The following is a 24,602-nucleotide window of genomic DNA, read 5'->3' as shown; positions in this document are numbered from 1 at the left end:
GCAGAAAAGCCCTTCTCCAGTTCATCCTGGAGAACAAAATAAGTAGGTCCTCCACACCTTATCATAGATGCGACAAGCAACCAGCTACAAGCTTGAATGAGAGTAAAAATAATACTCTCAGAAACCCCTCTCTTGGCTAAGACTAAGCGTTCAATCTCCATGCAGTCAGCCTCAGAGATCTAGACATAGATGAACAAAGAGACCTTGGTCAGCAGATCCCTGCGACAAGGTAACTTCTACGGAGGAGATAACGACATCCCGACTAGTCCCTGAACCATATCCTTCGTGGCCAATACAAAACAATCAGTATCACTGATGCCTGCCTGATTCGAGCCTCTACACTAGGAAGTAGTGGTAACGGCCGTAAAAGATAAATTAGATTGAACCTCCAAGGCCCCGCTAATGCATCTGTTAGCTCCGCATGAGGATCCCTGTACCTCGACCCATATCTGGGTAACTTGGTAATGAGACGTCATAAGTTCGTCCTCTTGCAAATTTCCACAAACACTCGGGATGGAGAGACCAATCCCCCGGATTAAAGTATTGTCTGCTGAGGAAATCCGCTTCCCAGTTGTCCACACCCGGAATGTGGATCTCTGACAGCAAACAAATGTGGGTCTCCACCCACTCCAGAATCCGAGATACTTCCCTCATAGCTAGGGAGCTACTTGTTCCCCCCCGATGGTTGATGTAAGCCACCAAGGATATATTGCCTGATTGGAAACTGGTAAACTGGGATGAACCCAGCAGAGGCCAAGCCTTCAGAGCATTGTATATTGCTCAAAGATCCCAAATCCTGGCACCCCAAACAGCTCCCTATCCTGACAGACTCGCAACCGTAGTCACAATCACCCAGGATAGTCTTGAGACGGACATCCCTTGTACAAGGGATCCGAACAAAAACACCGAGAGCGATTCTCTCGATCAGTTGTCCAGAGAAATCTGTTGAGACAGATCCGAATGATTGCCGTTCCACTGCTTCAGCATGCACAGTTGCAACAGTCTGAGGTGAAACCTGGCAAAGGAAATTATATCCATGCTGGACACCATGAGACTAATTACCTCCATATGCTGAGCCAAAGATGGCCTTAAGGAGGTCAAGACATGTCGAGCAACGTCTCTGGTCTCTTAGAAATGTTCTCATGTCCATGGAGACTAATATAGTACCTGAGAATTCTACCCTGGTACTTGAAACAGGAGAACTCTCTCTAGATTTATCTTCCATCCATGGGATTGAAGAAGACAGAGGAAAGAGTCCGAATGGTCCACTCCTTGGAAGGTTGATATGCTCACCAATATACCACCTAGACCAAACAGAAGATCAATAAACTGGAAGTGCTGGTCCAGGAATGCAAACCTTAGGAACTGGAAGTGGTCCTTGAGGATTAGTATGTGATGGGAGGATCCTTCAGATCTATCGTGGTCATGAACTGCCCTTCTCGAACGAAGAGAAGAATGGACCTATTGTCTCTCTCTTGAACGAGGGGACATTTAAAAACTTGTTATAGCACTACAGGTCCAAATTGGACGGAAAGTTCCCTCCTCCTTTGGAACCACTAAAAGTTTTGAATAGTATCCCAAACCTCTCACTGCGATAGGCACCGGGACAATAACTCCTAAGAGGACAGATCCCGTACGCACCCCAGAAAGGCTTCCCTCCTTTCTTGTCAGGAAGACAGGAGAGAGAGGAGGAACTGCCCTTGGGTGGCTGAGACTTGAAACCTATCTTGCAACTCTGAGCTATGACCTCCATGACCCATGTATTCTGCATGTCCCTGAACCAAGCGACTGAAAAGAGAGTCAGTCTGCCCCCTACACGATCCAGAAGAGGACCGGGGACTGCCCGTTCATGCCGACAGACTTGGCGGGCTTCTTGCTCTGCTTGGATTTATTCCAGGACTGAGCCGGCTTCCAAGAGCTCTTGGTTTACTCAGGCTTAGCGGAGGACTGCTGACATGGGATTTATCAAAACGAAAAGAACTAAATTGTCCCTTAGACTTGTTCTTATTCTCTTGCGGTAGAAGGGCCCCTTGCCCCCTGTGACCGTGGAAATAATTGGATCCAGGCCTGGACCAAACAAAATCATTCCCTTAAAGGGGAGGGAAAGAAGTCTAGACTTAAGTCATATCCGCAGACCATGACTTCATCCAGAGCCCGATGGGCCTGAACAGAAAAAATTTAAGTCTTAGCAGTTAGGCGAATAATCTGCCTAATAGTATCACAGATAAAAGAATTAGCAACCCTCAAGGCCGTAAATATTTCCTGAGTAACATTGAGGGAACCCCCGATCAATCCTATAAGGAGTCACAGCAGAAGGTAGTTTGTCCAGCAACCGCGGCCACGGCCGCTTCTGTCTGAAACAAATATCCCGTATGTTGAAACAACTTTCTTAACAGAGTTTCCATCCTTTATCCATAGGCTCTTAAAACGAAGAGCTATCCTCAAACGGGATAGTAATACGTTAGCAAGGGTGAAGATAGCGCCATCCCTTTTAGGGACGGAACCCCACAACTCCATTGAGAGTCCAGGACCGGGAACAATTTGTTAAAAGGAGAAGAGAGGAACAACCAAGTCCCATTCATTCTTAATAATGTTCACCATCTAACAGGAGCAGGGAAGGATAAGGTGCCACTCTGTCCTCAAACTCTATCCAATTTAGGAATCAAAGGTTCCTCAGTCAATTTGGCCTCTGGAACCACCAATTTCACCAAAAAACTTCCTTTAGAAGAAGCGCAAATTCCTAAAACTAAAGTTTGATTCCTCCGCAGCCGGAGGTTTAGAGGCAGCAGACTCCGACCCAGAATGTTCATACTCTGAATTCTCAGAAAAACGTCATCCTCTGATAACCCTATGTTAAATCCAATAAAATATCTGATGTATTCTGGGAAGGTGTGCAATATGTAACCTTTTGTTTGCGCTTAGCAGGGCGAGGTAAAGCATTAAAGGCAGCAGACTCCGCTGTCTGAGCTGCGCAGTAATGTCTGGTGAAAAAATGGCCCCCTCCAGATGGAGGATCAGCAATGCAACGGGAAACTGCATGTGTAGAGATATAAGCATGTAGCGTACACACCTCACTGGACGACAGCTCCTCAGAGGTGGACGGCTCAGTGGTATCAAACATGTTTCATATTATCACATTATCAAGGCATATGGAACATAATTGAGAGGACGTACTAAGGCCTCCTCACAATATAAACAGGAACTCTTTAGGAATAGAGGGAGTGCCCTCTAAGTAACAGAATCCTCCATCGCTAGTGCAATAACCAGAGCATTATAGAAACATTTTATTCAAAAAAACCTGCACCTTTATATCCCAATGGCTGGGGCATTCCCCACCTCCCATGACCTAGACAGTACAGAGAGTTAGAACTCCTCTCTGATAGACACCCAGTCAGGAAAGAGGGAAAAAAATAATATGGTGCACAAAGCAGGACCATCCATGCTATGAGAAAAAGCACGCCAAGCTTGTAAGCTGCATGGCTCTCAAAGTGAAATCTGTATATTCCATAACAGCCAATGAGCCCATAACATCTCACACATAAAAGCAGCATAAAATCAAATAAACATATACGATTTATTCCCCCCTGTTCAATAATCCCCCTCAGGAGATATTAACCCTTGATTCTATACAGATAAAAGGAGTCACATTGTGACCCTGTCTTCTAGCGTTATCATACATGTATAAAAAAATTAAACAATCTTACCAGAATCTACGCAGTGGAACAGGAACACAGCCTTTCAAGTGTGACAGGTTCGTAGCATCGATCCTGACATGAACTTGAGAGCAGAAAGCAGGCAGCGAAACTCATCAACGCTGATTGCTTAAGGAGTCGTTAATATGAGTCGGGATGGTTTCGCAGAAGAACTCCCCCTGCATCTCCAAACTCTAACTTTCACCTATGCTCTCACTGAGAGGCTGACCTGACAGGACTACTTAAAACTCCAGTCCCATTGCGAAGAGTACTACCCTCCATAAGAGGCTACTCCGAATCTTCCGACACTTCTCTGCCAACCTCCTGTGACGAAAGGCAAATAATGACTGGGGGATGAGGGGAGTGGGGGAGGTATTTAAGCCTTTGGCTGGGGTGTCTTTGCCTCCTCCTGGTGGCTAGGTTCTTAATTCCCACAAGTAATGAATGAAGCAGTGGACTCTCCTCCCATTAAGATGGAAAGCTTCTCTGGGATAATTTTTTTCAGAAATAGCAACAATGCATGGCCACTGTTTTCTTTGGTAATTAGAAGGCTGCTCGTTACAGCTGCACACCACCCTTTTGAAATTCCCAGCAGTGAAGGGGTTAAGTCTGCCAGTATGTAGTGTTTTTTTTTATTATTCTCCCCCCCCCCCCCGCAGTGTGGGGATTACTCCGACCTCCCTGATCCGTTCCAAACAGCTCTCTAACCCTCCCCCTCCCACTAGCAGTAGCCATCTTAGTTACCTGCAGCTGTCTGCCAGTAAATAGTTTTAATTTGTTTATGGTTTTTCTTTAGTGTAGGGGTCCTCTACCACCTCCACACGATCATTATGTAGCTTCCAACCCACCCTGATTTACTGTTTTCTGTAGCAACCCATCCCTCCTCCCTTCAAAATGTATTTTCTGTAGTGTAGGGTCCCACCCCTCCCTGCTAACCTGCCTTCCCTCGCACCGGCACCAACAGAGATCGTTACAGACAGTGACACAGACAGAGGCACTGCATGTCATGATCTTGCAATCTGGCTTCATATGGTAACAGTGCACTGATCGTGTTCAGTTACCACATGAAGACAGATGCTGGAAGCTGAAAGCTGCAAGACTGCTTGGGCTTCCAGCATTGTGGACGTAGCTCTACGTTATGCGGTATAATGGGCAAGATGTAGTGTTTAGTTTTGAATTATGTCCCTTTAAAAGAGAAATAACAAGCTATAGCCCCAAATATATAGTTAAAGTGATGGTAAATCCAAGCATTTAACAAACGCTAGGATTTACCATCACTAAAAACCAAGGGGAGTTACATTGCTCAAAACTACACAAAAGAGTGCTAAACTCAACCTTTCTGTGCCGTTGCACAGCACTAAATTCAGCGGCTCCGACCATCGTCAGCACAACAATCTACCATTAAGGTGCCGCTTTCACCACTGAACCAATAGCGGTGCATGCATACAGAAACCTGTCAGCTGACACGCACGGCTATTGGTTCAGAGGTGCAAACGTCACCTCATTGAAAGTGTTGTGCTGTGGGCGGCCGGTGCCGCTGGATTTTGTGCAAGCTGCATTGAGCTCCTAAAACCATTTCCACCTTTAAAAAAAGACAAGTAATAAGTAAATAGTGTATGCTGCTTTGAATCTACCTACGTATGTTCTTAGACAAAGGATACTAAGAGAACAAAGTAAGATTGATACTAGAAGTACTTTAAAAAAGATCTTAACATTGCATATTGTACCTGAACTATAAAACTTTTAATTCTGACTTTCATGTCCCTTTGTCCCTTTAATACCAACAAAAAGATCTGTCCAAAGACTGGACCTGAAAAATGCAGAATGCAAAAGATAATGCGCTGCTGGATACAGTGAAAAGCTTAATGGGACATTATACTATTGTTACATTTAAACTAGGACAGTTAAAAGTATTTATTTTTTTAATGGATCTTCCTATCCTGAATAAAATGTTTTGTTATTATGCTTGCGGGCCTTATAAATAGAGCTGTGGGAGTTGTCCTCAGCTGCCAGTGAACACGCTCTCTATTCATGAGTTGGACACAAATATGCATGTTCTGCTATATTTATTTTAACATGTTTAAACAGTGATGTTTCTCTCCCTGTCTTTTTTCTGTCTATCTAGAATATCTATCTATCTATCTATCTATCTATCTATCTATCTCTCTTCAAGAAAAGCTTCCTTTAGCATTGAACCTGGAAAGTTTAGTGTAATCCATTTTGCTGGCCATGTTTACTGACATTATACCTTCTACTTTTAGAAACTACTTTGGAAACTTGTCTGTACCAGTTATGGTATAATCGTACACTCATTTAAATTCAAAAGTGGAAAGAGTTTAGTCAACTCAGGAACACTTATATGCAGCTTACACAAGAGGTTTTATAAATACAGAAATAAAGGCAAATTTTCCTTAAAACACCACTAATGTAAATATTTAATCCAAAAGTATAGAATAGCTATATTGTGCAATTTATGCATATAGAACAAGAATTAAAGTATTGGCGACTTTGAATTGTTTAATTTTTCGTTAATGTTTTACTGTTCCAAAGATGTGTGTATTGTGTATGATGTGTTTTGCATAATATGGCAGATTCCTACACGAGCAATAAAGCTATTTAAAGGGCCAAACCTGATTGGCTGTAGCAGTTGCAGCGAAGGGCACGCTGGTGGCAGGTGTTGTTGCTGCAGACACAGTGGAGGGCGTAGCACCGTGCATCATGGGTACTTTCAGGAGGGAACCATGGAAGCGACATACAGGAGGGTAGAGGGTTAATGGTAACCATAGCAACACATGGTGGGTTGGAGGAGCGTGGTATCACAGCAGCAAGTCATGTGACATCGCCGGGAGCAGCATGCAATCACAGTGCCAAGCAAGACAGCATTATAAAAAGAAAACGAAAAAGAGAAAAAAAGGGAAAAAGCTAATTATAATTAATGAAACTAAAACATTTTGAGCAAACTACATTTACAAGCACACAAATGGTGTGTATTGTTCTGTTAGAACGTATTGATTTTGTGAAGGTCTTGTCTTTAAACAGTCTTTATTGCTAAGGAATGACAGAAATGCAGAAAAACGATTTGTCTCATCTTTTTATGAAGTGTGTTATATAGTGTAATTTATATTAAAAAGCAAGCTTTAAATAAAGTTGTACTTGAGTTTTAGTGTACCTGTGTCTAAAATATCTTGCACTTTATGAATCTCATTAAGAGCAGTATTATATTAAATAATATATTAATTATATCAATATATTTTCTGAGCAATCATTAATTAAATGTCGAGCATAGAGTAAAAGTTAAATTTACAAACAGTTTTATAAGATTATTGGTCATTACAAAGCTTTGTAGATATTACATAATTGCATCTAATCTAATGTAGTAAAACAGCACTGACAGTGTCGCTATTGAAGGAATATGAAACTCTAAAATAAATGTTGCTTAAAAATAAAGAAAGTTGCTCAACATATATTTAATCAAATACCTTGCTGCAATAAATCTTCATCATTTTCTAGTTATTTGATAGTAAAATCTCAAGGTTTTCCAAACCTACAGTGGGACTCATTATGCGAGTCCAATCATGGGGAGCCAGGTGCCGAGTACTTGCTGATGCACATGCCCGAGTTGAGAGTGTTATGTCACTCTCAGTCCTACAGTGGCTGCACCATATAAAAAATGTTTTCTTCAAAGCAGGATAAAGCGGTTGTGCGCATGCTTTTAAATTTATAGCCAGAATGCGCATGAATGAATATTATAGTCGCATGCAAATTAAATGACAGTGATTGGCTGGTCAAATTTCACACGGAACATTGAATATTTTAAAGTGATGGTAAATCCTAAGGTTTTTGAAACACTAGGATTTACCAGTGCAACAAATAAAGGGGCCTTTCAGTCATGAAAAAAATACTTCATGCTGAAAAGTCCTTTATGTGTCTGTAGTGTATGCCGCGCCTCCCACGGCAGAACGCTACTTTTTAGTGTGAGGTGATCTTAGCCAATAGCGTGCTAGCTACCTGGCATACTGCCAGCTGGGCCACATGGCTATTGGCAAAAAGGTGGAAACCTCACCTCATTGAAAAAATAGCGTTCCGCTGCGGGCGGCCTGAGGCACTCAGTGCGGCATACGCTACAGGCAAATAACGGAACTTTCGGCATAAAGTATTTTATACTTCATGACTGAAAGTCCCCTTTATTTTTTACACTGGTAAATCCTAGTGTTTCAAAAACCCTAGTATTTACCATCACTTTAAACATTTACAAGCTTCGTAAAGAAGCAGGTGAGTTTAAATATTGTAAAGTTCTTTGTATTTTTATAACTGTTGATTAATATTTGTGGCTATGTAAAAACAAATATACGTCCAGTAAAGTGTCCAAGGTGCTTAAGTGAAGCTAACCTTGCTTGTGAACTAAGCCTTAAAGGGTAATTTCCGTGCAAAACTGAAATGCTCTAAATCATATAATCTTTACATTAAAAGGCCATAATATAAAAAAATGACATGCTCTCATTCGTTAGAACATGTGATTTTAAGACTATCGCAAAGAGATTTAACACAAAGTAGAAGTACCGCTTGGGACCCACAGAGCACTGCTGGTCCTGAGCGGAAACCATTGCTGATCCAATCAGAAGAGATAGTGCCACATCTGAGTTTTTCCAAATTAGAGCATGCATTTTTTTCGACAATTATGGCCCTTTAATAACTCTAAATATTCCCTAAAAAGAGGTTAAACAAATTGGTAAAGTCCCACTGGGATCTGCAAGCCTTGCAGCTCCAGAGCAGGATAAAGCTGGTCAGCCAATAAGGACCAGCAGTTGCAGTACCCTGCCAATCACTGGCTATTTTCTGCTCAAGAGCTACAAAACTTTTAGCTGCCAGGTGTGATTTTTACCTATGTTTTTGACATATTTATATATGATCAACAATGCAAGCATTGCATGCTTGAATAAATTAGAATTTATGCAATAAATGTTCATTTAAATGTAGCCCTGAAGTGTAAACTGCAGTGCGCTTTATCAGAAGATCATCATCACATTCTAGAAAATTGATTAGAAAGAGACAACTCAGAAAGTACTTGTATTTATTTCAAAATTTAAACCTGCATATCCATATTCATTGGAAACTATGACTTTGGTAAAGTTCCGTAGGTAAACACAATTGTAGTTTTGCAGTAATCTCATGTAACAAAGTAACATAGTAGATGAGGTTGAAAAAAAGATAGTCCATTGAGTCCAACCTATACAAATCTTTATATACTTACAAAAAAGCCTCTCTTGAGCTTAAATTAATCCCATTAAAAAAGGGTGACTCATCTAACACAAGTAATCATATCCCTGAATTCTGTTTCTAGTCAGAAATGTATTAATTGTAACGTAAGCAATCATATCCCTGAATTCTGTTTCTAGCCGAAATGTATCAAAGCCACTTTTAAATGTATCTAAGGTATTGGCATATACTACCTCCTCAGGTAATGAGTTCCGCAATTATATTGCTCTTACAGTGAAGAAACATTTACATTACAGGAGATTAAATCTCCTTTCCTCCAGCCTTAAATTGTGACCTCTTGCTATTCCCAGTCCCATAATTTTGTACATTAATCGCTCATGTGGCAATGTATCAAACACCTTTTCTAAATCCAAGTATATCACATCAGCTAATTCCCCCTTATCTATATTTTTTACTTACTTCCTCGTAGAATCTAATTAAATTAGATTGACATGATCTATTTCTCATAAACCATGCTGATTTGAACTCATAATCTTGTTTACACAAATATACTAATCAATATAATATTTTATAATCTTCCCCACAATTGATGTCAGACTAACTGGTCTATAGCTTCCTGTATCAGCCCTGCTTCCCTTTTTGAAGAGTGGCACCACATCAGCTTTACGCCAGTCCTTGGGTACTATGCCTGAGGATAATGTAGTATGCAATGAAGGATGTAGTCATGCAGTACTAGTGGCTTAAAAGGAATGGGACATGAAACCCAAACATTTTATTTCATGGTTCAGATAGAACAGTTTTCCAGTTGAATCTATTATCAAATTGTCTTTATTCTCTTGGTATCCTTTAATGAAGGAGCAACAATGCACTATTACGAGCTAGCTGAACACATCAGGGGAGCCAATGACAAGAGGCATATATGTCCAGCCGCCAATCAGCAGCAAACTACCAATAGTGCATTGCTGCTCCTGAGCGTACATAGATATGCTTTTCAACCAAGGATATCAAGAGAACAAATATATTTATGTATATTGGAAAGTTGTTTGAAATTGCATTCTCTATCTAAAAGTTTAATTATTCACTGTCCCTTTAATGAAGCAGCCTTATTTTTTAGACAAAACAATATGTGGCAAATGCTCTGGCTGAAAAGGGAGATTCCTGGGTTACTAAGAAGGGCATTTGGTTACTATGAAAGGGACATTAAACACCTTGTAATTATTTGTGTTACTTGCACTGCTGATTGGATCAGCGGCAGTTTACGCCTGTTATCAGCAGTGCTGCAGTACTTCTACTATGTGTTTAACCCATTTGTGGGGCTTTAAACACATAGAGGTTCATGGTTGCAAGTGTTAAAATTACATACTTCAACAAAACAGAGAATGTTATTTTTTGAGCATAGTGACTCTACGACAAAATCATGTTGGAAATTTACAGAGGCTCCGATGTCACAGATCTTTTCTAGCATTTTGTAAGTGATTCTACTATTAAAATATATAGCTGTGTTTATTTCTCCATTATATAATATAGTGCACAGCAAATGAGAATCGCTAGCAATGCAAAAAGCAATAATTACAACTGTTGCAAAACAGGTTATATTAATGTTCGTAGTCTATTAAGGTAGTCTCACTGTACAGACTAAAAGGCGTCTCAGAAACCTTGCAGAGATGAATGAAGGGCAGGCCGCAGGTGTGGGTAATTTACCTGAACCTCGTTCAATCATGCAGAATTCATAAAGACTATTGCCCTTATGGAGTAACTCACCTTGCTATTCCAAAGCTGACAGAGCCTTGTTTTCTCTTTATTTCTTGTGAACTTTATCAAAGTCTACTCTTGTGCATATGTTAGAGTGTTGTTTTCATTTGTTTGCTTTGTAAGATTTTGAAGGTATTCTATGTTGCTGCTATACTTAAAGGAATACTAAAGTCATGATTTAGATAGAACACACAATTTTAAACAACTTTTCAATTCAGTTACATTATCTAAATGTGTCCTATCTTTTATATACACACTGAACATACATATATGCATTTTGTGATTGGCTGATGGCTGTCACATGATGCAGTGGGAAACTAATTTTGCATTTCAAATGATTAGTAGATTATTTTTTTGGACAAATTTTAAACTAAGTGCTTTTGCATTATCTCTTTGTTTTGCATTTGTTGAGTATGCTATTCTGCTTTGTTTAATGGTCCTTTAACAGAGTAACTCATTCAATGCAGAGATAGGTTAACAGTTTGCAAGACAGATAGGCTCCACTGATTATGTCTAAGACAAGGGGCGGCTAGAAATATTTATGAATTCCGCAATGGAATTTTGATGCTGTGGAAGTTTATTCACAAATTAGTTTTTTTGTGTGTAATTCTAGCCAATTGTCATGCTTTTTTATAAACTATAATATATAAATAACATTTCTCTGTACCTGACATTCAACTGACATATGGCAAAACCATATTACCAGCAAATGTTCATTATATTCCATCTTTCACAGTTGAGTTGTTTTTAATCTTGTGAACTCAATTTCAGTGTTTTCTGTAAGATACCCAAAACAAGTTATATATATATTGTTTTTCAGCTAACTAAGCACTTCAGCATTACAGATATACCCAAATACATACAGAATGCAATACACATATATATATATAAATTTCCTATTGTGTACATGATAAACAGCATGGGAGTCATTATTTCCTAAATATTTAAATCTCTTTGTTTCCACATAAGCATCAGTTCATCTTCCTAAAACACCAATATTTAATAATTCAATAATTCTATATATGTACAGGTAGAAAACTCTTTATCTAAACTGCTTGGGACCAGAAAAGGTTTGGATTTCTGGATAAATAAAGTAGAAGCCCACGTTGTCCAGCTGCGTCGGACTGACCCGGAACCAGTCAGCATGAAGGGTATCCAATAGCTGTCTTAGCGGACTGCTGTAGCAGTGGCTTGATCAAACCACTAGAACAAAGTCAGAAGCGAAGAAAGAATAGCAGGCACTGCTTCAGCTGGTAAAAAGTAAAAACATACTTTAATGAAACACTTGATAAAACAACATAAGTGGCAAGACATAGTGACAAGGGAGTGTGGAGGTAACGGCCTGGCCCTCTAGTGGTGCTTAATCATAGGCGCGCAAAACGCGTCAGGCGTTACCTCCACACTCCCTTGTCACTGTGTCTTGCCACTTATGTTGTTTTATCAAGTTTTTCATTAAAGTATGTTTTTACTTTTTATCCGCTGAAGCAGTGCCTGTTTTTCTTTCTTCGCTTTGGATTTCTGAATAGCTTGGATTTTTGAATATTTGCATCTGTAAAATGGTTTAGTTTGGATAGATGGAAGAACCAAGTGTAAATAACAATATCTTATGTCATTTAGGCATAATTTACATGCAATAATACAGTTTATATATACAAACTAAATGTAGTTTTATAAAATGTATTTATTTATTTTTAAATTGAATAAAAAATGTTTGGATATCAGAATAACAGTTTGTATTTTGGAATTCTGGATTTGGGGATTTGTACCTGTGCATGTGTGTGTGTGTGTATATATATATATATATATATATATATATATACACACACACACAGGTATACCTCACTTTACAGCGCTTCGCTAATACAGCGCTTTGTGGAGCTGAAGTTCAACCACCAAGGATTTTGAAACAGTGCTGTAATCATCTTGAGATTGCGAGAAAAGTGACTGGCACTATTTTGTTATGCTTAGTTCACTCTATTTACAGCATTACAGTGCAATCTGTGTCTCAGTGCTATAGTCTGGCACATTTTACTACAGTAATTGTCACTATTTTACAGATACAGTATTTATTGAATACTAATTGAATACTGTGCTAGTGTTAAACTAAACATAGCACTATTGCACCACTAATATATGTTAGTTCAAACATGTTTTCAAGTCTTTAAAAACACTGGCAAGTGAAAAGAAAGCTAAAACTGCCTTGTTTCATTTTACAGCGGGGTTCTGGTCCCTAACCTGCTGTATGATCGGGTATACCTGTATTAAGATAACAGCCTGCTATATTTACAGAAGAATGTCTGATTTCACAGAGGGGTGTTTTAACTAATTTTGACAATGTATACTTGCTCTTATCCCTGACCAGACTTACTTAAAGGGACAGTAAAGACAATGCTAAAAAAAATCTTGCCATTTTGCACCAATTGTTTAATTTGCTTTGTTCTATTGGTATCCTTTGTTGAAAAGCACACCTAGATAGGCTCAGGAGCAGCAATGCACTACTGGGAGCTAACTGCTGATTTGTGGCTGTCATTGCCTCACCCGATGTGCTCAGCTAGCTCCCAGTAGTGCATTACTGCTTCTCAATAACGGATACCAAGAGAATAAAACAAATTTGATAATAGAAGTAAAAAGGAAAGTCATTTAAAATCATATGCTCTATCTGAATTATGAAAGACAAATGCAGATTTCATGTCCCTTTAACAAAACATTGAACATAAAATACTTGCGCCAAAAGCTATGCTATATAGATGTACCTGATCAGTCACCTGCTTTTAAGCATTCCCAGCTTTTCTATTTATTTGGATACCTTCATTCTTTTACTAGCTCAGAGACACTATGCTCTGTAATGACGCTAGAGTTGCTGCTTGGTGCTAATTTAATAACATGACAAGCACTTTATAACTTTAAGGATAAAAACCTAACTTGAAAATGGTTTATTTTATCTTGCGGGAGTGCCCGACAGATTGTTTACAAGCAGGACTACTCATCTGAATAATGATTCCTGCGCCAAGGGTTTTGTTCCATATGCAGATAATTCTATCTAATCACTGTTGCCAAGCTGAGCACCTTATAGTGCCCCTCATTTGAAATAGGGGCTTTTCCTTGTTTAAAATAGTGAAAACTTTCTCTGTTTTTGTGGTTAGTTAGGGTTCCATTTTGTATCCCAAATCCTCTTTAAAGTCTCCAAGTAGGCATGTGCTTGCAATTCCTATAGCACCCAGCTGTAACCCTTCATTTGAAAGAGGATAATGCCATATTGTATTTGAGAGTATTTAGTGTGTATAGCGCATGTTGTCTCCTTTAAAGCCCTATAAGTAAATCCTGTAAATACATTAGACAGGTGATCTCATAAATAAAAAATGCTGATGATATACCAATGACAGGTGAATGAGACACCTCACTGGAATGATGGGGCTTCCTTCTTCCAAACTGGGGTCTTATAACCCATTTGTGTTTTATGTGGAGAAAGGCCCTCCCTCTTTTCAAAACCTCCCTAGTATCTATCTGATGCAAGTGATTCCCATCACCTTGGTGTGTGGCTGCATATTAGATAGGCTATGACCCCACATTTAAAAGAGGGGATTTGCCTCTTTACAATTGAGGGGTTTCATTCCTAAGTAATATAAAAGTAGTAAAAGGCTCTGTAATAGCCCCTCACTCTCCATAAAACATTTCCCTGATGTCCAGGGAGTAGGCGAACACTATTTTTCTCTCTTCCTAGGAGGCTTCTTTTTTAAATGTGGGGTCTTTTGTTCCCATAGTTCATATGGAGGAATCAATACTCCCTGATGGCTATTGTTGCATGTCACATCTTAAAAGGGACATATGGGCAGAATCCCTTCTTCCAATGAGAAAGTCGAACATCCTTCTTAGTGGTAAAGTGTTGACCATTTGCACCTATCAGAAGAACCTATAAGCCAATCTGATTAACAAGAAGTACATATATAATAGTACTGTAACTGTTTCAGTTTTAATTTAAACAGCACTCATAACACAGTTATAATAATTTCATAACATATGTGAAAATTCAAATTTTCTCTAGTTCCAGACGTGGAAGAAATTGCAGTGGACGAGTACATACAAGTGCAACTAAATAACCTTATTTAGATGCCCATTATTTAACAAAAGAAGATTCCCTTTTAAGCTCTGTATTCCCATGCTTTTTTTAACTTTGGTATGAATGAAAATACTTAATCATTGGACTTTTCTAATAAAAAACATATGACAGATACAAATAACATTACACATTTCCAGCAAACAAGTTAATGATGATGATCTAAAGCTCTGGCAAGATTAACTAAGGAGTCTTGCCAATTTAGAAAGGCAACATTTATCATAAGAGCTGTTTATCTCACTAAGCAGAGTTCCGGGTATGAAGGAGAAGAGACCTACATTACAATATAATGCTAAAAAAAAGAAAAAAAAAAAAGAAAGATTTCTTTCCTATGGCATGGAGAGTCCACAAATTAATTCCAATTACTAGTGGGAATTCAACTCCTGGCCAGCAGTAGGAGGTAAAGTGCACCCCAGCAGAGCTGTTAAAGGGATAGTAAACCCAAAAAACTTTTTAAATCTTTATTAAAACTTCATTATTTATGTGACATATTTCAAATAAGTACCTGTTAAATTTTTTCACTCGTTTTCTAATTATTCTTCATCTAAGATCTTTAACAGTAACGCATGCGCATTTTGGCCCCTCAGTCCTAGCATGACCGTCACTATTCTGGCACAGGAAGCAGGGCGGACTTCATGATAGTGACATCAACGTTGGTGGGAGTGGCGCACCAGAGCGCTCAGCGCTGAAGATTCACGGAACACAAGCACATTGGGGAATCATCTGTGTTACTTTACTAGAGGTAAGTATAATAAGTACCCCTAGGCTAACGAGCAAGTTGTTTTGTTCTTACAACACTCAGATTAATCGCAGGAGCTGCAAAGATTAAAAGCAATATCAAATTCAGATGCGACTAAAGTTAATTATTAACATCTGAATTTGCTATTGCTTTTAATCTTTGCAGCTCCTGCGATTAATCTGAGTGTTGTAAGAACAAAACAACTTGCTCGTTAGTCTAGAGGTTAAAAATAATTGCTGGTTAGTCACTTTTATAAGTCACTGCCTTATAAGAAAAAAACATGCTCGTTTTGCTAGGGGTTAAAAAAATGATAGTCTAAGGGTAACGTCCTTTTACTAAGATCAAATCAACTTGCTCGTTAGCCTAGGGGTACTTATTATACTTACCTCTAGTAAAGTAACACAGATGATTCCCCAATGTGCTTGTGTTCTGTGAATCTTCAGCGCTCTGGTGCGCAACTCCCACCAACGTTGATGTCACTATCATGAAGTCCGCCCTGCTTCCTGTGCCAGAATAGTGACGGTCATGCTAGGACTGAGGGGCCAAAATGCGCATGCGTTACTATTAAAATAATTATATGCGCATGCGGACCGCCATGATGTTTCTACCTAGGTAGAACATCATTATAGGGTCCACATAATGTGATAAAAATGGGCTTGGCAATATAAAGATATTTGATTTAGAATAACTAGAAAACGAGTGAAAAAATTTAACAGGTACTTATTTGAAATATGTCACATACATAATGAAGTTTTAATAAAGATTTAAAAAGTTTTTGGGTTTACTATCCCTTTAAGTGTCACTTCCCTTACCCATAATCCCCAGTCATTCTCTTTGCCTCTGTAAAGGGAGGATGTGCGAAGATGGTGTCTGAAGATATTTAATCCTTTAATGGGTACTTTTCCCTGCAAGCAAGGATTGGGGGCTATGCTGTGTCCATGTCAATCTTTTTAGTAAGAGTAATGGTGGCTTTGAGCAGTTAGAGGTGGCCTTTGCTTTACTTCTAACAACAATGCTACCCCTCTATAGAAAACCAGAGGGTTACTCTGTTTTTTTCTTTATCTACAGGTCCCTGACAAATATGGGTGAGTTTGTCACACCTAAGAAGTTGTTCCTGCCCTGCAGCTGGATCCACAAGTAAGTGCTCTTGCCTTCTAGGTTTGAAGGACAGCACTTCAGGGTAAAAAAGAATTAAACCTCAATCGATGGATTTGGGAGACAGTAATCCCTTTATTCAGGGATCAATAGGAGGGCAGCTTTGCAGGCACTCATGAAAATACAGGAGTTAGGGGGTTAATTGTATTCCCTTTTTATTGTGAGCCTGGGTAGAGAGAGTGGGGCAAGTATGCATGCACATTTATTATATAATTATTTAGAGACAACTGCATGCAGTATTTAAGTGTTTATAGTGTTATATTGCACTTTAAGAATTATCTATGACTGGGGATTTCATAATGTACCACAGTAATGGTTTCCTGGGTAGTCAGGGGCTTTTTATCTCCCCGTTTAGCCTTGCCATGGCTTTATTTAATTTCACTGTATAACTCTGTTGTTCATGTTGTGGACATCTATTTATGACCTTATTTCCCTATAACTTATAATACGTCGATGGTGCAGGTACAGGGCCAGATTTACAGCCCAGGTGCCTGTAGGCACCAAAATCTAATGTGACCCCACCCCCACATGCTCCCTGTTCAAATGTATAAACCTATAGATACAGCCTAAAACTTTATAGAATTATGGGGGGGTTTTAACAGCAGCTGCTAATTTTGCCACATAAAAGGCAGTCCATGATCTATAACAAAACACTCCAGACAGTATTTGTCCAGTAAAATGAATTCCAGTCAGAACAGTATTTGGTTTTTTTTAATATTATTTATACAAGAAAAGTGCTTCATTTAGAAACTTTGCTGACTAAACCTGCAATGTGTACAATCAACCAAGCGTCAGTTGTTTTTGTAAAGTGTGTTTATCCTGTGCAATAGCCCTGGCATTTTGCATTTTAGCAATAATATTTATACCTATGGTATTTTTATATTAAAGACTGCCCTCTGAATGTACAACCTGTCATTTTGATTTTGACAGCTGCTGCAGCCAATACATGCCCACCATGCACTCAGAGCGCTCTATAATAGTGCACAAATAGTCACTCACTGTCACTCCCCATAAAAGAACCAACCCCCACACACTTACTCTCAGGCCGCTCTGGCTGCTCTCTCCGCATTCACTGGAGAAATACACCAGACCGGCCAGTGAGGCGGCCATCTTTGTTTAGGGCAAAGTTATTATCTACTTTGGTGAGTGAGGGGAGAGCTGCAGAGGTGTGCAGAAAAGGCATATGGAGCAGATAGACAGACGCCCCTCTATGGAAGGCGCCTGTAGGCACATGCCTACTCTGCCTAATGGTAAATCCAGCCCTGCGCAGGTATGATCGTAAAGGGAATTGTATTTTTAATATTTCAACCAATCCTAAGGCTGAACTTTATTTATTCTCAGGACTGGGTACTCGGCTGTGAATATTGTTCTCTACAGAGGACTACATAATGGACTGTTACGTTTTTGTTTTTTTAATCCCTATTGCTAAGCGTGTTCGCATTATAGGGAGTTTGTGTATGGACTATGGTATTTTTCTGCTGCGTAGGCGCGAAATTTGCGAGCTGACAGAAATGAAATACGCAGCTTCTGCAGAATCCCTCCATGCTTTTGGATTAGGATGGAATATTTAATAATGCACGTTAAATCGGAGGAAAGCTAGTAAGAGGTTTCCTAGTTAAGCGCTTTTCTCTCATGAGATTTTATTACCGCTGCCATCTCTCTTACGATGCTGGCTATTTAGAAGGCGATTGCATGGCGCGCCTTATACTCTAGTTATTCACTAGCTGGATGGATTACATGTTAGAGCCAATGGTGTACATGGGGTCAGGTTGCATTATTGTCCGTTTCTGCCCTAATTGTTTTGGAGACGGTTCAGTTTCTCTGTCTGGCGGTTGAGGGGTTTACAGTTCCCTCCACGGGTCTGTTGGGCACTATCTCATCTGTTCTGCTGTGAGTAGTGGATAAGAATTTGTCTCTGCGCCTTCCCTATTGGGAATATTTGATTATTCTTATGTGTTTTATCTACACATCTTTTCTAGAACGGCTCAATCCTCTGCCTTGTCGGTTTTCTCTTTTCATTATCGCCATCTGGTGATGATTGCGGGTATCTACATGTAGACTGTAGGTGTATACTGGATTTATTATTTATTTCCTGTATGGCTTAGGGATCCTACCTTTGGCATGGCTTATCCCTGTTTCTCCACATTTTTATGTATATTCAGTTAATCTATACACTCTTGAGTTATCCCTATCCTCTACAGTAGAATATGAGAGATATGTTATCAGTATTATATTTGCTTTATTCTCTTTGTCAGGCAAACATATTTAGGTATGCTTTTAGGGAATATTATCAATTTCATGATTTCCCCTATTTGGCTGTAGAAGTTTTTTTCTGAAGATGTTATAAGCCTTTTGTTTGCTTATTTTATCATTTGCTGCCACTCATATTTCAGATATATTTTGTATGGATTATTAACATTTTCTTAATGTATCCCTACTTTTCTGCAGTGATAGTATTTATGGGATTTATGGTAAGCAATATGCCTGCTTATATTCTGTTCTGCTGTACTTTTTTAATTGTATATTTGGGATATTTCATCAATATCCCTATCTTTCGTCAGTAGAACTTATTTTTGATTTAGCTATTAGCATTGGGCTGCTTATCCGAAATTTTGTATACTGTGCTTATATGTGTGGGTTTAGGGATTTCTATTATTTTCTATTATTTTTCCCCCCTCCTTTTACAGTAGTGGTACATATTAAAAGAGTAGTGGTGGAAAGGGATATTTCCTTCCTCAGGACAAGAAGAATAGACCTAGGGGTCGTCAAAATTCAAATTTTCGTTCCTTTCGTAACTTCAAAGGACATCAGTCTAAGCCTGAGAAATCAAGTCATGGAGATCCAGTCAGCTTTGGTACAAGGGGAAGCAATTAAGGAAGACTTCCGCTGATTCTAAATCGTCATTAAGGGCCCCCCCAGATCCAGTCTTGGATCAAGTGTGTGGGGGGGCAGTTTTTTTTTTTCTTTTTTGGCAGGCTTGGATCTATGTCCCAGATCCTTGGGCTGTGGAAGTAGTATCTCAGGGATACGGAATATGATTCAAGTCTTGTATCCCCAGGAGCAGATTTCTCCTGTCAAGGTTATCTGCAGTCCAGGTAAAGAGAGAGGCCTTCTTAAACTGCGTAAAGGACCTATCTTCCCTGGGAGTGATTGCTCCAGTTCCTGAAGAGGAACAGGGTCTAGGATTCTATTCAAATCTTTTTGCATTTCCCAAAAAAAACAGGGAACTTTTTGCCACTTTTTAGAACTAAAGTGTCTGAACAACGTCTTCAAGGTTCCGTCCTTCAAAATGGAAACTATTCGTTCCATTCTACCCCTGGTTCAGGAAGGTCAGTACATGACTTACATAGATCTGAAGGATGCGTTTTTTCATGTTACCATTCACTGGGAACATCACCAATTCCTATGGTTTGCTTTTCTGGACAAACTCCACGGCTCCTCGAATATTTACATGAGATGTTGTTGTCTATTCTACGTTTTCACGGATGGAAAGTGAATCTGGAAAAGAGTTTCCTGAGACCAGATACCAGGGTGTGTTTCTTAGGATCGATTATAGATTCTCTGTTCATGAAGAGTTTACAGACAGAGGTCATAAAATCAAATCTTCTGGCTTCTTGCCTTTTCTCTTCAGGCTTCTACCCGTCCATCTGTGGCAGGATCTCCTAGCAAGAGACTTTGTATCTTGGTGGATTTCACAGGACCATCTGTCTCAGGTTACATGTTTCCTGAGACCATCCTGGGTATTTGTGACCATGGACACCAGCCTTTCAGGCTGGGGAGCTATTTGAGATTCTTTGAAGACTCAGGGTCTTTGGACTTAGGAGGAGTCTTCTCTTTCCATAATTTTCCTGAGTTGAAAACAATTTACAATGCATTATTAGCCTGGCCTCAACTAGTTTTAGTCCGGTTTATCAGATTTCAATCGGACAATTTCTCCCCAGTGGCATACTTCAATTACCAGGGAGGAACTCAGAGTTCTTTAGTAATGAAAGAGGTAACTCGCATTCTCCAGTGGGCCGAGTCTTACGATTGCATCCTCTCTGCAATCCACATCCCAGGAGTGGACTACAGGGAAGCAGATTTCTGAGTAGGCAGACCTTTCCTCCAGGGGACTGGGCTCTCCACCTAGTGTTTTTCACAATGATAACTCTCAGGCGGGGGGTTCTGACGTTAGATCTGATGACGTTGTGGCTACATGCCAAGCTTCCAAAGTACAGTTCAAAATCAAGAGATCCACGAGCCCCTTTGATAGACACTCTGGCGGTGCCTTGGAACTTCAGTATGGTGTACCTGTTCCTTACGTTTGCTCTCCTTCCTCGATTCATTGCTCGAATCAGCAGGAAAGGGCATTTGTGATTCTAATAGCTCCTGTCTGACCTCGCAGGATCTGATTCGCGGATCTGATGAAGATGTCATCTCTTCCCCTTGGGAAGTTTCCATTGAGGAAAGACCTACTTCGGGGGCTCTTCCTCCACCCAAATATAGATTCTCTGAAGCTGTCTGCTTGGAGATTGATCGCCTAGTCTTGGCTAGGCGTGTTTTTTCTGAGAAGATCTTTAAATCGTCTGTTACACGACCTATGCTTCAGGCTCGTATGCCTGTTACTCTTAAGATTTTCCATAAAGTATGGCGTAATTACCTGTATTGGTGCGAATCAAAAAGTTTTTTCTCTTGGAGTCGAGTGATGGTTCCTTGCTTTTTGTCCTTTCTTCAGGAGGGCCTGGAGAAAGATTTGTCAGTCAGTATTGTCTGGCAGATCTGCCAGATGTTCAAAATTTTGTTCAGGTCTTTGTTTAAATCTGTTGCTCCTCCCTGGAGCCTTAACCTTGTTCTTAAAATTTTTGCAGCAACTACAGATTTTCGGCAGACTTCTGCCCTGTTTGTGGTTTTCGCTGGTAAAGTAAGAGTCAGAAGGCTACTTCTTCTGCTCTTTCTCTCTGGTTGAGAAGTGTTATCCGACTAGCATATTAGACAGCTGGACAACAGCCTCCTAGAGAATTTCGGCTTACTCCACTAGGGCTGTGTATTTTTGGGCTCTTAAAAATGAAACATCTGTGGAGCAAATCTGCAAGGCGACCACTTGGTCCTCATTGCATACTTTTTCAAAATTCTACAAATTTGATTTTTTTTGCCTCGGCTGAGGTTTCCGTTGGAAGAATAGTTCTTCAAGCGGTGGTGCCTTCTTATTAGGTACGCCTGTCTTGTTCTCCCTCCCTTTCATTCTGTGTCCTCTAGCTTAGGTATTAGTTCCCACTAGTAATTGGAATGAATTTGTGGTCTTTCTATGCGATAGAAAAGAAAAGAAAACAAAATTTATGCTTACCTGATAAATATTCTTTCTTTCCAGGCTTGGAGAGTCCACAACCCGCCCTTATTTACATTTCAGACAACAAATTTTTTATATAAACCTCAGGCACCTCTATACCCTTGTGTTATCTTCTTTTTCCATTTTCCTTCGGCCGAATGACTGGAGATTATGGGTAAGGGAAGTGACACTTAAAGGGATAGTCCAGCCAAAATTGGAAACCACATGGGTGCATTTTGGTATTGAACAGAAGCAATTGTGTAATATACATTCATTAGCAAACATGCTTCTAATAAAAGCTATAGCTGTTTCAAAAGTGTATTTGAGTATGCACTGTGCACCAGCAATTTAAACACAGCACTTGCTCAGAAAGCCTAAGGAGCTTGTACTATCTGGTAATGACTCAATTTGTTAATTGCTGACATGATACAAGCCCCAGTGATTATCTGAGCAGCTGAATTATTTAAAATGTGGGGGCAGTGACAATATCTAGCTATGCTTCACATGCACATGCAGAGAAAAAATGTTAACACTAAAACAGTGATAACTTTTACTAGAAGCATTTTTGATAATACAAGTATATTGCAAATATGTTTCTATTCAAATATGTAATTAATCTATGTGTATTTAAATTTTGACTGGAATGTCCCTTTAACAGCTCTGCTGGGGTGCTCTTTGCCTCCTCCTGCTGGCCAGGAGTTGAATTCCCACTAGTAATTAGAATGAATTTGTGGACTCTCCATGCCCGGAAAGAAAGACATTTACCAGGTAAGCATAACTTTTGTTTTTGTGTGATTTCTCTCCATGCCAATGAATGTCTAAAGCATTGCATAAAAACAACTACACTATGTGAACTACAAGTCTTTTTGCATGTTTTGGTAATTTCTGCATCAATTTTAGCAGAGGGGCACTCTATCTCCTATGCTATCTAAAAACTTCTTAAAGGGACATGAAACCCAATTTTTTTCTTTCATGATTTAGAAAGAGCATGCCATTTTAAACAACTTTCTAATTTACTTCTATTATCTAATTTGATTCATTCTCTTGATATCACTTGCTGAAAAGCATATCTAGATATGCTTAGTAGCTGCTGATTGGTTGCTGCACATAGAGGCCTTGTGTGATTGTCTCACACATGTGCATTGCTATTTCTTCAACAAAGGATATCTAAAGAATTGAGCAAATTAGATAATAGAAGTAAATTGGAAAGTTGTTTAAAATTACACGCCCTATCTGAATCATGAAAGTTTAAATTTGACTAGACTGTCCCTTTAAGTAGTTTTACATCTAACAGTGACATTGCATACAGAATTATACTACCTTATGCACAGGTTAATTAAACCCAAAAATGTTTTTGTTTTTTTTTTGCCATTCAGATAGAGAATACAATTTTTAAAAAGTTTCCAATTTGCTTCTATTATCAAATTTGCTTTGTTCTCATGTTATTCTTTGTAGAAGGAAAACCTATGTAGGTAGCGTCCACATGCCTAAAGCACTACATGATAGGAAACAGTGCTGACATTTAGTGCTCCTGCTAATGTATAACATTGTTGCAAATTAGAGCTGCAGACACGTGCACACTCATAAGCTTATTTTACTAGTTTTCAACAAAGGATAACAAGAGAACAAAGAAGGTTTGATAACAGAAGTCAGTTTAAAATTATATGTTCTATCTGAATCATGAAAGACTATTTGTGTTAACAATTTTCACTTGCACATGTGTTTGTCATGCACAACAATTAGCTGTGAATCTGTATGCTAAGGGCATTTCTGTTTGATCCCTGTTACATTACTATTAAAATAAAAAAAACGACTTAAAGTGTAGTTGTGACAATGATTTCAGCACAAGGTGCTCTATTTCCATTGTTATTTGGACATATTATTTTTTCCATTTTACAATGATATAACCAAGTAACTCACATCACAGAAGCAGCTGACGTGTGTTAACAAACAAGCTTTCTACCCAAAGTGTCTTCAATAAACGTATTCTAATATGTCAGTTAGCTCTAACAATTAATACATTAGCATGCCTATAGCAAAAAATCAAATGGCCATACATAACAACTAGACTGAGATCTCATTTTGCATGGTCTAGCCGGTTATGTACCTTAAACTATACATCTAAAATATACTAAAAATCAAATAAGAATAACTTTAAAAATGTATATAACTCAGTCATTTGATGTTTTTTTTTTTTCAATCTGGTAATGAAAACCAAATTGATATTAAAAGTTTTTTTTAATCTAATATAGCAAACATCATCTGCATATGCTCATCATTTGTCTATGTTTATTCTATAACACTTAGGTGAGTACTTTTTTAACTCCAGACCTACTGTTAAGCTTTTCAGCAAATAATCTTCCCCATCATATCTATCTCCATGTCAAATTTTATGAAGATAGATAAATTGGTTTTCAATGGAAAATTGTCTAAAAATAACTCCTATGGCCGTGATAAAAAAAAATCTAATTTTTACATTTTAAAAAGTACTGAACATATTTACTTTAGATTATCAGTGTTTGTAATAACTCCCCATCCCAACTAAAGTATACAAATGCAAACCACATTCGCATATCCATCCATCCAACGTCATAAGTGTTTGAAATTCTATGTATAACAGAACGCATG

At 39.0% G+C, this 24,602-nt stretch overlaps 1 protein-coding gene across 6 annotated transcripts in view; it reads right to left on the bottom strand.

Moving 5' to 3' along the window:
- LOC128645924 (muscleblind-like protein 2) overlaps window positions 1-24,602 on the bottom strand; it is a 310,829-nt gene that overhangs the window by 31,481 nt on the left and 254,746 nt on the right. For 5 of the 6 annotated variants that reach the window (XM_053699258.1, XM_053699256.1, XM_053699260.1 and 2 more), the window contains exon 7: window positions 6,323-6,417. The exons of the other annotated variant lie outside the window; for it this stretch is intronic. In XM_053699258.1, coding sequence (XP_053555233.1) covers window positions 6,323-6,417 — 95 coding nt within the window. The remainder of the gene's footprint in view (window positions 1-6,322; window positions 6,418-24,602) is intronic. 6 annotated transcript variants of the gene reach the window in all.

This window comes from Bombina bombina, chromosome 1, assembly GCF_027579735.1.
Source record: "Bombina bombina isolate aBomBom1 chromosome 1, aBomBom1.pri, whole genome shotgun sequence".
In the NCBI taxonomy this organism is placed as follows: Eukaryota; Metazoa; Chordata; class Amphibia; order Anura; family Bombinatoridae; genus Bombina; species Bombina bombina.
This window is presented reverse-complemented; position numbering and strand designations above follow the sequence as displayed.